Source organism: Lissotriton helveticus, chromosome 5_1 (assembly GCF_964261635.1).
Source record: "Lissotriton helveticus chromosome 5_1, aLisHel1.1, whole genome shotgun sequence".
In the NCBI taxonomy this organism is placed as follows: Eukaryota; Metazoa; Chordata; class Amphibia; order Caudata; family Salamandridae; genus Lissotriton; species Lissotriton helveticus.
The window spans coordinates 926,590,711-926,606,943 of NC_136065.1; the positions used below are offsets into that span (position 1 = coordinate 926,590,711).

A 16,233-nucleotide genomic window follows, 5' to 3' on the forward strand; every position below is an offset into this window, starting at 1 on the left:
CAACTCCTTTCCTCATTGTATATAGTACCACATTAGTATGATGCCAGCCTCTCCAAATAGCACAGTGAGAGACATCACTGACTCACTCACTCTCAGTGCTTGCCACACCTGTAACTGGTTAATTACTAACTCTGCTGGGAAAATGTTGCTTACCTTGGGCTGATGCAATAGCTGCAGTGTGGACTCAAACTGCTGACAGCTGCTCTGCTCAGTCAGTGCTGGAGTCAGTTGGTCCAGAGGCGCTGCGAGGCCTCCGGGTAGTTATGCGCTATATAAGTGTAATTACCAATACCAATACCTCACTCAGTGCTTCTCTCCCAGACCACACCTTTACATCAGTTATTACTATCTGTAGCTTCCCTCTAGCCTCAAATTCCACCAGCCTTATGCCTTCCACCATCACTCTCTACTAGTGGCAGCTGATAGGGAATAGGGGTGGTGGTGGTGGTGGGGGGGTCGTTGGAGTTGAAAAAAATAATGTATTTTTAATTTACTTTTCCAGCGGTTCCGTGTCTGCTCCGCTTCTCTGCTCTTCCTGACTCCCGTCCGGAAGAAACTGCAGGAAGCACCCGGCACACAGGCTCCCCTGAGCCAATCACAACGCTGCAATGCAAAATTGTGATTGGTCCAAGCACCGTGGATCGGCGCTCAGATTGGGACAGGGAGCCTGTGCATATTCCCCGCCAGGCTGTCAATTACAGCCTGATGGGGCATATGCAGCTTGCGCATGAGTGCTTGGCCAGCCAAAACAGCCGGACAAGCAGTCATGCGCACTTAGTGTTCAAAGTCTACTCCTCCTCCCACCGAGGCCACCAGCCGCGCACTAACCCAGCCCGCATCAACCAAAAAAAATCGACAATAACCTTGTTACTTTTGTTTTATTTTTCCCCTTTTTCACTGCTCTAAGAACAGTGGGGTGACGCTCCTCTACCTTAGTGGAGGAGCCGCCACTTGTCTGTACTCTCTAGTCCCAGAGGCTCTCTCCACACACTACAAATGTGAACAAAGGTCTCCGATTGACTGTCATACTATGGCTGATGTCGGTATGCAGAGGTTCTCTGTCTCCAGCACTTGCTCAAATCCCCAGAAGCGGATAGCGGACAGGTTCTAGGTTCCCTGGTGTATGCGCTCCTTCCTGCTGGTTCCCGGGTGACCGAAGTAAGCCGCTCAAGCATACACATTGTGCAGCTGCCGAGCCAAACAAGAAAAGAAGCCCAATCTCCCACAAAAACTCACTTAAAAGAAACCAGTCCTCAAAACGATGACGAGTGACTACAGCGAAGTTTAAATTGTGCAGGAACGGTGCAGTAAGTAGAAAGAGCCAGCGTTGTAAATCATTGTTAAATATGTGGTGTGGTCTAGGTAGAAGGGCCAGCATGAGCGTCAGTTAGGAATCTGAAATCGTGTCAATGCAGCTCCTCTCGTTGGACCGTTGGTGTCTGGAGGTGCTAATAATGCATGGGTAATGCATTTTGGTGCTGTGATGCAGACCACCACACTAAAGTGCGTTAGTCTAACCCCTGATGCATGGTGCTTGGCAGGGTTGCGTAGTTGGCATAGCTTTATATACTAGTGCCCTCTGACACATTTGTTCATCTGGGGAAGCCTGTCTCCCGCCATGCTATTCTTACACTGTGCTCTAGGTTGACTGTTTTTATCCCTTCACTTCCAGGTCTGTTTGTGGGACCGGGAGTGGTGTCTTAGAGCCCTTGCTGAGGACCTTGGATACTTTCATGCATCAAAGTTATTGTGTCCTTTTCCCATAAGGCAGAAATATCATCAAAGATTGGCAACGGGAAAATGAGGAGTTTTACACAATCAATGAAATGAAATGAGATTCTCAGCACTCCCAGTACTGGGCAAAGGAGACGAGCCCATGACCATTTTTATCATCTTGTGGTGCACTGCCTTGGGTCTTGCTGAGAGAATCTCCCCCACTGTTATTCAAGACCTACGCCATGTAGATCAGAATAAACTCCATGCTGTAGCAGTGGTGGTGGAGCGCCTGAGGTGCTTTGATTATAGAGCTTATTTGGCCCGTGCACATGCGGAGCGTGATAAGGTAGGCACCCTGTTGGCGTGGCTGGCCAATCCCCTCCCACGGTGTGTCCCCATTTTGGCTCTGGCATCTGAAACCGGGGTAGTAGAATATACGCAACACCAAATAAATAATCAGTTTAAGGTCCTTTTATGCCGCCCTCTATACGAGTCATTTGCGGACAGGAGAGGGAGACGTGCAAGCGTTCTTGGTGGACTTAAAACTGCCTGTAGCGGAGAAGTTCGTTGCGCCATTAAGCAGATGGCGCGTAATAAAACCCCGGGGAGTGATGGGCTGCCTATTGAGTTTTATTCGGCTTACGTGGACGTGTTGGCCCCTAGACTGCTGACAATGTATAAGGAGGCGCAGCAGGTAGGAGCGTTGCCGCTCTCGACTAGGGAGGCCATTATTATTCCACTCCTTAAACCAGGGTAGGACCCCACTGACCCGGGGGCGTATTGGCCACTGTCACTGCTTACCACTGACTATAAGATTTTGAGTCGGGTGTTGGCTACTAGACTCCTTCCCCTTATGACGGACGCACTTGATACACCCGGATCAGTCCGGTTTTATTCCTACGGGGAACACTGCTGGAAATATACGTAGGTTGATTTGCATTTTGAGCGGGGAGTATGGTGCAGAGGACACGGCAGTAGTTCTATCGGTGGACATCGCTAAGGCGTTTGACAGCTTGGAATGGCCCTATCTATTTGCAGTCATGAGAGCCTTCGGACTTGGAGAGGGCTATATCCGGTGGACAGGTATTCTGTATGCTTCCGCGAGTGCTAGAGTGCGAGTGGGAGGGGTGGTCTCCTCTTTGTATCCGGTCAGGCGCGGAACCAGGCAGGGTTGCCCGCTCTCCCCGTTGCTGTTTGCCCTTGCCATCGAGCCTTTAGCGGCGCGAGCACGAAGGGGAAGGGAGTTCCAGGGCCTGAGGAGTGGGGGGCGGCTACACTACATTTCGCTGGATGCAGACGACCTATTGCTCTTTTTGAGGAATGCGGGAAAGGAGCTCGAAGGGGCTCGGGACTTGCTCCACCGCTCTGGGGAAATCTCAGGATTGCGCGTAAACTGGGCAAAGACCTGCTTGTTCCCGGTGATTAGGGCGAGTACCCCACCCGTGCGCTTGGTGGATGTAACATGGGAGCCCATGTGCCTCCCATACTTGGGGACACGGATATATCACACTCAGGAGGATCTGCTTGAGGGTAATATAGACAGGGCAGTGAGAAGTCTTAGAAGTAGTATGCAGTTTTGGGGCACCTTGCCACTGTCGGTGGCGGGTAGAGTGGCATTGCTGAAAATGGTAACACTTCCGCGCCTGCTTTATTTCTTCCGCACTTTGCCTGTACGTATACCAGTGGCGCTCTTCCGACAGCTCCGCTCTGCGGTGGGTGGTTTTATTTGGGGGACAGGATGGTGCAGAGTAGCATTAGACACACTGATGCGACCAAGGGATGAAGGGGGCCTCGCAGCTCCAGATTTTGAGCTGTACTATTTAGCCGCGCAGTTCCAGGGCCTCACTTAGGCAGTGGCACAGGAATTACGTGGGCCAGAGCGGGATGATGAGCCAGATGTACAGAGACATATATTGTCATATGTGATATTGCAGCAGCGGCTCCAGGTGGCTGACTTACGATTAAGGAAAGTACTTTGAGATATTGTTGGAAACGTTATCACAAACGGATTGGGGTGGGCTGCCCCTATGCCCCGGAGATACAGTTGGGAATGTGTACGGCCCTGCGACATGGGGGGGACTGGTCGGTGCTGGCGGAGTGGGAGAGCTTAGGGTGCAGGTGGTGGGAGATCTGTTTGGAGATGGAGTACTATTGCCTTACAGTGTGATCCAAGAGAGCTTCGGGCTTCCACGGGGACACTTTTTAATACATGCGGCCCTAGTCGCGGCCATTCAGAAGTACTGGGGCAGGGGTCTTTCGGAACCACCAGTTAGTGAAGCATGTCAGGATGTAGTTATGGCAGCGGGCACTTATAAGGCGATTACCTGTCTATATAGACGTATGGTTGGAGAGGGGATAGCCCCCTTACAAAGACTACGAGAGCAATGCGCGGCGTATATAGGCAAGGAGATAGCTGATATTGACTGGTCGCATATACTTCGGAGGGCATGGAAGGGTACTAGAAATGCCAGGTTCCAATTGGTCCATTTTTTTATTTTACATAGAGCGTACCTTACACCGGCGAAAATCAATCAGTATTTTCAGGTAGACACAGCAAGGTGCCCCAGATGCTCGCTGCAGGACGCGGACCTGATGCATATGCTTTGGGATTGCCCGCAATTGGGTACGTACTGGGAGGAGGTGGTAGAGCTGCTTTGCAAAGTGACAGGACGACAGATTGCTATAGATAAGGGGCTTGCCTGTTGCATTGGTTCCCACATACCAGTAAAACGAAACTGACGAATAAATTCCTAGACTTGGGATTACTGCTTGCCAAGAGAGATATTACGTCCCATTGGAAGGTGGCGGGGGGGCCCAGCTTCCCTAGGTCGAGGGCTGCATTGCTCCTATGGGCAACCAGCGAGAGCACAATTCGCTTGCAGCAAGCGCATAGGTCCCACAACGACAAGTCATTGGAGGGAGCGCGAGCGTGGGAGGCCCTTGTGGCTGACCTGAAGGAACCAGAGGTGGGGTCTGACTCAGATGGAGGGGTACTGACTGAGGACGAGGACTAGGAAATGCATACTTACCTTCGGGATGGGGAGCGCAGCACTTAGTCCCTGCGCATTCGCATTGGTCGCTACACCTTCTTCCAGCTGTACAATGGGAAGCCAAGCTGATCCACGTAGCTGAATGAACTTGACACTCTACTACATGCACCTTTGGGGCTGCCGCGCGGGTGGGAGGGGGGGTGGGAACTGGGCAGGGAGTTGGGAGCCGACTTACGAATTTAACTGGAACATGGGACACTATTGTCGGATTGCATTGTTGCCTGCTGACCTTTGGTATTGGTAGAAGGTGTATTTTAAAGGGAAGTTTTCTGGCACTTTGAGATAGTTTCCTCATTAAGAGGTTATGCCGTTGGAATTACTGTTTTGATTATCCTGATAGCTCTTCGGCACTTGCTGACCATGTACCTGTACAGTCATTTTTGTGGAGGTTGTTTGTGTTTGAAATTAATAAAAAGATTTAAAAAAAATAAAAATCAGAAGAAACTCCATTGAAATGGAGTATGAACTCTGCCAGGAGCCAACACAGACTGTGGGACGGAATAATATGTTGTGTGGTGACAACATTCCCCGTTTCACGGGGACTGTAATATCCTCTAGCAATAACTTGTCACACTATCCCAATAGTCACCCTACCTAATATGTTCCTTTAAACTGCAAACATTGATAAAGGTATGATTTGTTAGGTTGAATCTGGTGTGGTTAAATATGGGTGTAACCCATGACCCTAGTAAAGCACACTTACAAGGGTAACATAGCCACGCCCTCATATGAGGCAAAGCATGTCCACGATTTGCAAATCAGCAATAGCCTGATCTTTGAATAGGCAAAATATTTACCATGGTTTGATTTATCTTCCACTAAGGCGCACTTTTAACATCCATACATATATATTAGTTTGGTGTCAGCTTCTGACATTCCACTAAGTGGCAACTTGACTTCCATCAAACATTTACCCAAAGCTAAGATGAAAAGGCCAGGCTTGGAAGTAAGAATTGTGAGAAATTGTAATTGGTGGTAAGGGTGTCACCTGTGTCAAACAGGTTCTCGTCCCATGGCCAGTGATTATGCAAGTCACTGCCTCAGATAAGTGAATGGACGAAAACAGGCCAACAACTAGACAGTGATGGCATCTTTAAAATCCTCTATGCCCTAACCGATCAAACGTATATTTGGCTAGCAAGTAGCCCAAACATCAACACTCTATTCAGATTTCATTAGCAAAAAGGCACTTGAGTACATTACAAAGAGAATTCATTAGAAGCTGAATGGCAGCAGAAACACAACATTCCAGTTAATAGGGCAGCATTGTCAAGTAGCTCTGTGCAAAGCTAGATGACCTTGTTAAGTATAAATTGAACTATCACCTATTCTTTCTGGGAAAAACCATTAAGAAGGGAGGTGCCTGCCTGCCTTCTTTATAAGAAGATCTAAACTATTGTAGTCTTGCATAGCTATCAGTCACATTCAGATCACAGCGCAGCCACCCTTCACGTAGAGAGTGTGCTCTCTGAGTGGCACAAAGGAGACCTATGTCTTCTTTGCCTTCTTGGTCTCCCTGGGGTCTTTGTCACTGTTGACCACCACGCTCTACCCAATACCCTCACATCCCAAATGGACTAGGATGGCATTCTTCTGTGGTGGTTCATATACTACCTGAAGAATAGAACTCAGCTGGTTCACGTGAGCTCTTTGAGAACTGAAATCATCCAGTGACCTGCGGTGTTCCACAAGGCTCAATCCTCTTATCTGTAATCTTTAACCTGTACATGGAGTCGCTTTAAATCCTTTCTGCCAACAAGAACAATCCATTCACCAGTATGCAGAGGACAGGCAACTGTACTTGAAAATATAATTGGGCCACAACATCGACCTACTTAAGGAATACCTAGTCACTACTCAAGCATGGATGTCCAAATTCTTGTTCAAGCTAAACCCAAACAATACGTAATTTGTACTCTTCGCCAATTAATGGCAAACAGCATATACTGAGGGAATGGCTCACAAAGTTGACTTGTCACAAAGATGGCCAATGATTTGTCGACAGCACACTATCCATTGGTTTCCACTTTGACACCACATCACACAAAAAGATCACCTGGCTAGCCTTCCTTCACCGGAGGAAGTCTTTCCTGCCAGACACCACATTTAACACAGCACTTCAGAATCTAAATTTACCCAGTGTAGATAAGGTAATGCCCTACTAGCCAGCCTCTCAGAATCCCACTGTACACTATTGAAATGTGTTCTACATGCTGCAGACTATCTCATTAGAGGCCTTAACAAATGCTGCATAGAAGATAGTCTTTAAATCTTTAAGTTCTACTTTAACTACAGTGAAATTACAGGATTCTTATAGCTTCACATATGTCTTCTACCATATGATATCACATGTTTCAAATTCCCAAATGTGATTTCTGGAAACACTCTTGTGAGAAATCGAGTTTTAGGTTGGGTGGGAGGGGCAAAACCCTTCTTAAGCAGCACCACAATCCTTTTCAGGGTGAACCATAAAAAGTTACTAAATTAATTTGGGCTTAACCCTTTGGTAGCGTGCCACTAAAGCAGTCAGTCTCAACTGAGGGACAATATGTAAAGGATTTATGCAGTACTCAAACAGCAAGAAAGTGAACAAACAGTACTAGAAAAAGCTCAAACCAATTCAGAAACATAGAGTAAATTTCCATAAATTATTTGACACGAGAACAACAAAAATCCAATCAGTAAAAACAGAGATATACAATTTCAAAGATTTAAGGTAGCTATAGTGCTTAAAATGAGAAAGCGACACTTGTGGTTATCTGGTCGTGTGAGACTGGGTGAAAGTCTAAATTTTAGGCTGAGCACAATGGAGCATGTCCGGATAAAGGAGCCAGGTTAGTCCAACTGAAAAAGATACCTTCTAAGATCCAGTATGAAAAAAGTTCTGTTCATGGTGGAGAGGGCCGCGAGTAGCAGGAAGAGAATTGCGAATGTTAGTCGCTGTAGCACAAAGATCTTATAAGTCATCATGGATGCCAGTCGCTCTAGAATGAAGATCCTGTTGGGTGACGTAGACTGTCATTGATGAGCTTCAGATTTGTGGTCAATGCAGGCTATCGATATTGTAGTGTGAAATGCAGATGTCGCATTGCCGGTCGTCATTGGCGGTCGCTGTAGCAAGTTGGGTTTACCGGGGCTTCGTGTTGGTGGTTGGCGAAGGCGGCAAACTCTTAGCACAAATGGGTTCGTTTGTGGTAGTAAAGAGCCCAAAACGTCAAGATTTCTCCTTTTCTTCAATGAAGAGCCTCACTGATGCCACACCAATGGTCAAGGACAGGTGAGGCACCTCTTGGGGATCAGAAGCTTACTCCAGCAGAAGCTAGCAATGCTCAGGCAGATCCAGTTGCAGGTCCAGTACAGCAGGTCAGCTGGGCAGCTGCAGGGAGGCCTCCGGAGCTTGTTGTCTTCCTGTAGCTCAGAACAGGAGGTCAGTCAGCTGATCCTTGGAAGTCACTTCAGCCTGGGATAAAGGGTGCAGGTCCAGTCTTCCTTCACAGACAGCAGGGCAGGCCTCAAGCAGCAGCACAGTGCTTCACTAGTATCCGCAGGTCCAGGAGTATACTGAAGAGTGGGTCTGACGATTGTCTTTTTATACCTGGTTCTCACTTTGAAGTGAAAAAAACGTCCAGAGTCTTCCCCCTACAAAAGTGTCTGGGATTTCCTGCCTTCCTGTCCTGGCCTCAGTTTGTCTGCAGGCACAATGGACTAGTGTGAAGTTCTTTGTGTGTGAGCTGAGAGAGTGTCTTTGAAGGGCAAATGTGACAGGTGAGCATTCCTTCCCCTCATCAAATCAGGATGGCCCATCCAGTCAATGCCAAAAAACAACTATTGCGTGGCTGTCTTGGAGGACTACACAAATGCCAACTGCCAACTACACTTAGTCATGTGACCCAGGAACAGACTGCAGGCACCTAATGGTTAGAGCAAGAAAATGGCAACTTTCTAAAAGTGTCATTTTCAGGATTTTGACTTAAAATAAGACTTTACAATTACAGAGTGTTTTTTTTTTAATTCCTCATACTCCAAACATGATATTCCTACCTGCTGACAACAAAATGATGGCACTTACTAAATGTAATGAGGTAACCCAATTATATCCTACGGGAGAGGTAGGCCTCCCAATAGTGAAAAACTAATTTGAGAGTTTTTCACTACCAGGGCACGTAAAATGTAGAAGTACATGTCCAATATTTCTAATACAATGGCAGAATGTTTATTTTTCCAGGTCGAAATGACAGTTTAATACTGAACACACAGGCTGCAATGGCAGGCCTGAGGCATGTTTAGAAAGGTACTTAAGTGGGTGGCACAATAAGTGCTGCAGGTCAACAAGTAGCGTTTGATGTGCAGGACCTGGGTACATATAGTACTATTTTACTAGGGACGTACACGTAAATTAAATGTGCCAATTGGGTGTAAGCCAGTGTTACCATGTTTAAAGGAAAGAGCACAAGCACTTTAACACTGGTAAGCTGTGGTAAAGTGCACAAAGTCCTAAAGCCAACTACAACGAGTTCAGAAAGCAAGAGGGGTGAAGGCAGAATGTTTGGGGGTGACCCTGGAGAGAGGGCCAGGTCCAACAACTCTTCTATACAATAGTAAAGGAGGAGCATGTTACTTAAAATAACTCCTTCAATTCTCACACATGGTGCTGGCCACATATTACGCTACTTGCTTGTCCGAGTTTCTCCTTTAACTGTGACTTCTGGCTTAGGCTGAGCTCAGACAGGCCCTTAAATATCTATATTCTTGCATAATCCTACTGGACTATCATAGGGTTTCCAAATGAACCCCTCACTACCTACTTTTACTTGCACCTGGGAATTCGAGTCTACCATCTTGGTTGGTGTGAGGAGAATGGTTAGGATACCCCAGTTCCTCAGTTTGCTCTAGAGCAGTTTCTTGTCCAATACAGAGATGCTTTAGTTGCCTTAATACATCTCTATTCCACCCCCAGTTTTATCGCTGCTGGAGACCTGATAGCTTCAATGGCAGCAGTTCATTTTCTATCACCAAATCCAAGAGTCGATTTAGAATGTATTTGGCTAATATCTTGCCTTTGGCATCCACATGTGTGGCCAGAAAATAAACCTCTCTTATTTACAGGTATGTTAATGCTGCTTCTTCAGCTGAAGGGGGCGTAAGGGGACCCTTAAATGTATTTGAACACAGTCTCTAAGGATTTTGACCAACCATCCATGTTTGGTCAATAAACAAGGCTGGTCATAGAACCCTGCTTTTTGGGTTGGTTGAAAGGTCAGCAACCTAGCCACTGAAGCACATCTTCTCCTTAAGTGGTGCACAGGTCTGAGACAAGGACTGGTAATAATAAGTAATAAGGATTTTCAGATAAACGTGTATACATGTGCACTTCTTGCCGTAGTTCAATCATTACATTTAAGCTTAGCTGCATAAAACACATAGCTAGAGTCAATGTAAGCTAAAATTTAAAAAAGCACCATTTCACTATCAGGAAGTGAGGACTGGGCTCACCCCAGATACACGTGTATAAACTGCTTTAAAAATGCTTACAAATCACATGATTTTCAGTAACGAAGAGGCAGTGAGCCCATTACCAAATTTTCTAGTGGTACATCCATTTCTTTGTTCTTTTCGACCAAAATACTAGTTTGGCAATATTTTTAATTTGCTTTTAAAATCGTTTTTTCTCACTAAATGTTTGAGGTGTTCTTGTGAGCCCTCCACTGCTAGCAATGACATGTTTTTTTTTTAATCTGATCTCCTCAGATGAGATTGCATACTGAGAACTGGGTGAATGTCAAGTTTTTATTATGTGAATTAAGTCTTTCGTAGATCCTGGTTGTTGGTCTACCCTTTTTTGCGGAATTTCTTGCTTTTCTTTCATTATGCTATTTTTCCACACTCACTGGCTATATTTCCTCACAGGAACTAACTGGTCCTGAAAATTGATATCCCGTTTTTTTGTGCAGGGACTTTAAATTAGTGTTTTTTTTAATTGAACCTTAAAGAACAATGGTGATTTGTTTTTCTTGCAACTACTCAAAAGGGCAGGAGAGTTACGATTTCATTGCGACAAATCATGCACAGAAAACGGCAAGAACTTCGAGTAGTAACCATAGTATTTGGAAGCCTTTGGAAGAAACAAACTTTACACATGCTTGTTGAGAATTATAGTGGCTAATCTTTATGTTTCTAAATTCATCAGTTTTAGGCCTTCATTACAAGTTTGTCAGAATAAGGTGGGGTAGTTACCACACTTGGTAAATACTATTACCTCAGGGTGAGGTATTTGTGACATGTGTTAAATACCTCCCATTCTGAGTTTTCAACAAGAAAATGAAGCATAACATGCAAATTCATGTTTTAGCACACAAACTTTTACCTATATTGCCGTTTTTCTGGGACTTTTCACTAGAAACATTTTTGCTGGTTTGACCTGCCAGAATTTTTCAGGGGAAAACTGAAAGGGTGTGGTAATTATCAGACAACTTGCAATTCTGGTGGTCCCTGTGAAAAGTCTTTGCAGAGGGATCAATATTTAGCCTTTAACTCAAAATGAAGGCTTAATAGTCAATTTTGTGATGAGACTGATCACGTCACATACCAAATTGTATATTTGCATGATGTTGCAAAACATCCTGCCTCTTTGTTCTAAAGAAAAAAATAAAATACTGATTTCTCGGAAAGGTATTGGGGGTGCAAGCATTGATCACGTGGACCACTGCATGCTCCCCAAGGCTGCCTACCACAGTTTCCAGAGATGAAGCTGTCTGAAAGGGACAGTTCCCCACACTGAATCCGTTAACGCCCCAAGTCGGTTGACAGTATCTGACCATTGCAGGGGTCCTGACCAGAGCCGGACTGGGAACTGAAACCGGCCCTGGCAAAGATCTCAGCCTGCCCTGGGGAGGGGGGGGGGCAGGGGGGAGTGCTAGTGGAAAGCTTAGCACTGCTTTTGATGCTGGGGGCTGATATTGCACCTACGCTGCAAAACTGGCCCCCAAGGGGTCTAAAACCGGCCCCCACCCTAGCGGTCCACCGGGGAAACGCCTGGCACCCGCTACTGCCAGTCCAGCCCTGGTCCTAACCATTGATGTATTCCATGCGAGCTCTCAAAAAGCAGAAGGAAACACTTTCATTCCAGCTGCCCTTTGGGATACAGAAGGAAAAGTTGCTCAGTACATTGCGACATAGCTTTTTCCCATCACTAATCCTGTGACTTTTAGAATCACAACAAAAAAACCCCGCAAAAAAAGCTTTTCAACATCCGACCAGTAGGATATTGGTTCCACAACTATTTAACCCACCAGGATTTTTCGCTTTTGATTACCCGATTTTGGGACTTTTACAGTGAGGGAAGCTAACTTTCTGAGTCAAACTCACAGTTAATTCACAGCAATTGGACTGAGCTTTTTAACTGCCAGGGTCCACCTTTTAAGATAATGCTACTGCTGTGCAGCTAAGGTAGAAGATCCTGGGCTGACCATCCAAGACATCTGCAAGGAAAATAATTAGATTACTTTCAGTTCTGCCACTGGATTTATTTATGATAGAGGCCAAGAGAACACAGCGTCTCCCTGTGAGCGCCGCAGCCAGCCGGCTGGCGCAGCAGGGCACACCAGAGCACATAAAGGCGGATGAAAGGCCCAGTCACATCTCCCTTCATCCCCCTAAGCTTTTCTCTCGTAATCAGCCTTATGAATTTAGAGGATTATCCCGGGCTCTTCTTTTGGAGGCGAGAGAAGGTAAACCAGACACGCGCCGTCGCAGAGAGAGCAACGAAACTGCAGACAGACCTGAACAATGCAGTTATTTTTTAGATTTATATTGCGCGAACTTGACCTGAAGGTATCCGAGCGCTTTATTATATAGCGCGAACTCGACCTGGAGGTATCACAGCGCTTTACAATCGCACAAGTTTCGTTACTGAATGACACATTCATTTTACTAGACACAGTGAAATTAAGTGATTTCACCAGAATCACAGGAGGTTGAGCGTCCCTGCAAAGACTCGAACCGAGTTTCCCTAGCTTCAAGGTCGACCGCTCTAGCAGTTAGGCCACATCATCTCCCCTCACTGCTCTACGCTCATTTCCATGACCCCTTTCGCTCAATACACTTACATGTATTTTCTACATTTATTTACACCTGGTGCGTTGCCTCTCGGCGCTTGGCTGGAAAGGTGAACATTACTAGGAAGAAGGCTGGACCCTTCTGGGATTTCAAATACTCTGGCAAATACATTATGTCAGTTCACGAGATGTGCTTTCAGAGCTGATTTCTATCTAACATGCAGGAGAGTTCACAGCGCTTTGAAACAATGTAATATTGCTGCATTTTTGTTTATATTTGAAATACTTTATGCATCCTGCTTTTAGAAACACAGTTTTGCATGACATCAGGCATTAGTTCATCAACGATAAAGTCGATCATACAAAACACACAAAAACTTATTTTGGAAGCAGTATAAAAGATCTACAAATGTTTTGCTCGACTAAACAAAGAAACGTTTTACACTTGGATATGTAATCGAATTAAAAATGTGAACTGATTATTTTAAGATTAAGAGACGAGGAATATGACTTACTTTTCAAAAGTGCTTCAGACAAATGTTTGACTCATTCTATGTGCTTTAAAAACATGTGTTACTTTTATCCAATGTATTGGTACTCTATGTACCTACCTTGGAAAGATGGAAGACTAAGTCAAGTACAATGTTAAAGGTCACTTTAAGTGGCTGCTACTATCCACAGGATTCTTGCACATAATGCATACATTCCTTGTTTACCATTGCACGAGTAGGGCTGAGCATCTGTGTCTGGCACTGGTATGAGTATAGCTCAGCAATCGAGAAAAGAGGACATTTTTTCCACAAAACCCCATTACCCCCTCATAGGACCTCCTCATCCCAGTCCTGGTCCCTCACTATTGTAAGAATTGGGACGAGGAGGACCTTCGTCTTGGTAATGAAGATTACTGGTAAGTAACGACACAATACCAGTGCACCTTGAAGAATTAAGTGCTGCGTGTTGTGTGCGTATCAATCTCAGACAAGTGTCTTCTGATGGTGCTGTATTGACCCTGAGAACCTACCTGTCTCACATCGGGGACATTATAGGTCTTCTTGGTGTGAGCTGTCCATCCCACAATTCCAATGTCTAGAGGGAAGATGATCTCACCATCGGGGAGCACCAGGTTGTCCTCAAGCTTGGAGTTGTGGCTCACATTGAAGAGCCTGGTGGCCACCTCAGGTATGCCGTTGCGGGACCTTAGAATGAACATGCTGCAGCGGTCTGCCTGCAGCAGTTGGGTGAGCCGCTGAAGGACCCGGTGGATGCTCTTCAACATCTCCAGCTCCTCTCCACTGCCAGCGTCATACATGCTGCGCACCAGCTCAAACATCACCTCCGCTTCCTCCACCCGGGACAGCTCTTGCAGAGAATGGCCCTCTTTCAGCTTCACCTGGTTGTCTTTAAAGATCGCCCCAATGGTTTCGATGCGTAATTTTCTGTCAAAGTACTCCTTGGAAAATTGTGGATTGCTTTCCAGGTATTTCTCGACATCGTCTTTTTTAATTTCCCCCATCTTGTAGTTTATGGCCTAGAACTGCATGACCCTGGAAGAATTTAAAGAGGAATCAGGGGGTTCCACCTAGGTTCTAAAAAGGAATCCTTAAGTTGTACACGGTGAGCTGCATCTTCCCCATATGTGCTCCATGTAGCCTTGCTCATCCGCTCTCCAGCCCTCTCCAAGCTCCCAACTCCGACAGAAGGCGCAGGACTGGATTAGCGTCTTCTTAGTGCGGGATCCTGGAGGCTGTCAATTAGGGAGATGTCAAGACGTTAAACCTCCTGAGCGTTCTTAGCTCACAAATCCCACACAAGTTTTAGCCTAACACGTCTATTTTGAGACCCTGGCTGGATGAACTGAACACAGCGAGGAGAGAGTTTGTCTGTCGTACTCTCTACTCACCAAAAATATTGATGGTCATTTCCCTTGTGTCTACCGTCCATGATACACCACTCCTCCGAGTGGAGTGTAATACTGCTTGGAGCGCTGCGGGGGTTCCTTGGAAGTTGGCTAATCATGCCAGCTGGCAGCCAGGTTCTAATGCTCTCTGGCTGTGGAGTTGCCTTGCTGATTGGTAGGTGGTCGTGTGATTACGTTTAATCTCGTGAGGTTCTTGCGTGAAGGCGAAGACCACTGAGGTCACATGTTGTGCTTAATGCGACATACAATACGTATTCAAGAGGCAAAGGGGAGGCACACAGGAAGGACGGACACAGTTTTTCCTAATAACCATCGTTTTTATGTTTCCATAATTTAATTGAAGTATACCCCACACAGCTACATTTACACCATGGCAAAGCCTTTCCACATGTGCATTTGGCAGACGTACTGTTGTGCCACTGTGCAACCCATTTCTGTAGTTTCAGGTGAGTAACCAAGGTTACATCTGCCATTTTGTGCCTGTATGTGACCAGACCTATTAGATCAGACGATTTCAAAGCACAACAGGAGGAATGTAATTAACAATGCAATAATTGGAGACCAGATCCAGCTTTACATCCTCTCTGGGAAACTTAACATAGGCTTGATTTCTGTGGCATTTTCTCCTTTATTTTTTATTTTTTGTTCATTTGAAATTGCTAGGAAGTAGTCACCCCTTGAGTTTCATCACCTTCAGCACCTGTCACTTACGTCACTCATTCCCCTAAAAAGAGCCTGTAATTAGTCGAATTAAAAAAAGTCACATGGTGAAGTTAATACAATTTAAAAAAACAGGGACATTTAAATGAAACATAGTATGTGCAATATGGCGTTCATCGCTAATAATACAATGTCTCATTTCCTTATCATAAAAATGATAAACAAATCAGGCCAACGCAGGTGCGTTCTGCAAGAAAGTGAGATGTGCGGTGATAGTAACGCCCCCCTCCCCCTGCTGTTATCAGATTAAGTAGTGTAAGTTATTTGTCCGATTACTTGGGCTCCAAGATTATAGCGCTGTGTGGCATGGGGGTGCATCTTTACGATATGAGCTGGAGCACAGTACTCAAGGGTGCAACATGCAGTGCAGATTGAAGTGCCTTGCCCATTCATTCTTTGCCTCCTTAAAGATCACCCGCACGGCCCCTTTCTTGGAGTCTGCATCTGCTCGGATCACTTGATGGTAAAATTGAATTGCATCCTTTTCCCATTCAATGTCCATGTCCACCAGCCCAAACTCCAATCGTATCAATGTAGGTCTTGTTGTTTTAGGGAGCCCACATATTTTCCTATAAGCAGCTACATGGCAATGCTCTAGTGAACGTGTCAGCTTTCCAGGGAATACGACTCGAGGTGTCCATAGCTTATGGCAGACATAATGCTTGTGAATATTATACGGGCAAGGGACCCTTCTAAAAAAATAAAGTTAAAATAATTTTTATTGGCAACACATCAATAATTCATATAAAACAGTTAAAAATAATTATTTAATAAA

General features: G+C 45.5%; 1 protein-coding gene across 1 annotated transcript in view; it reads right to left on the minus strand.

Moving 5' to 3' along the window:
• The window catches only part of PDE6C (phosphodiesterase 6C), a 348,347-nt gene extending 333,939 nt beyond the window's left edge, over positions 1–14,408 (minus strand). The window contains exon 1 of the mRNA XM_078641134.1: positions 13,842–14,408. Coding sequence (XP_078497260.1) covers positions 13,842–14,333 — 492 coding nt within the window. The 5' untranslated portion in view covers positions 14,334–14,408. The remainder of the gene's footprint in view (positions 1–13,841) is intronic.
• Positions 14,409–16,233: the final 1,825 nt, after the last annotated feature.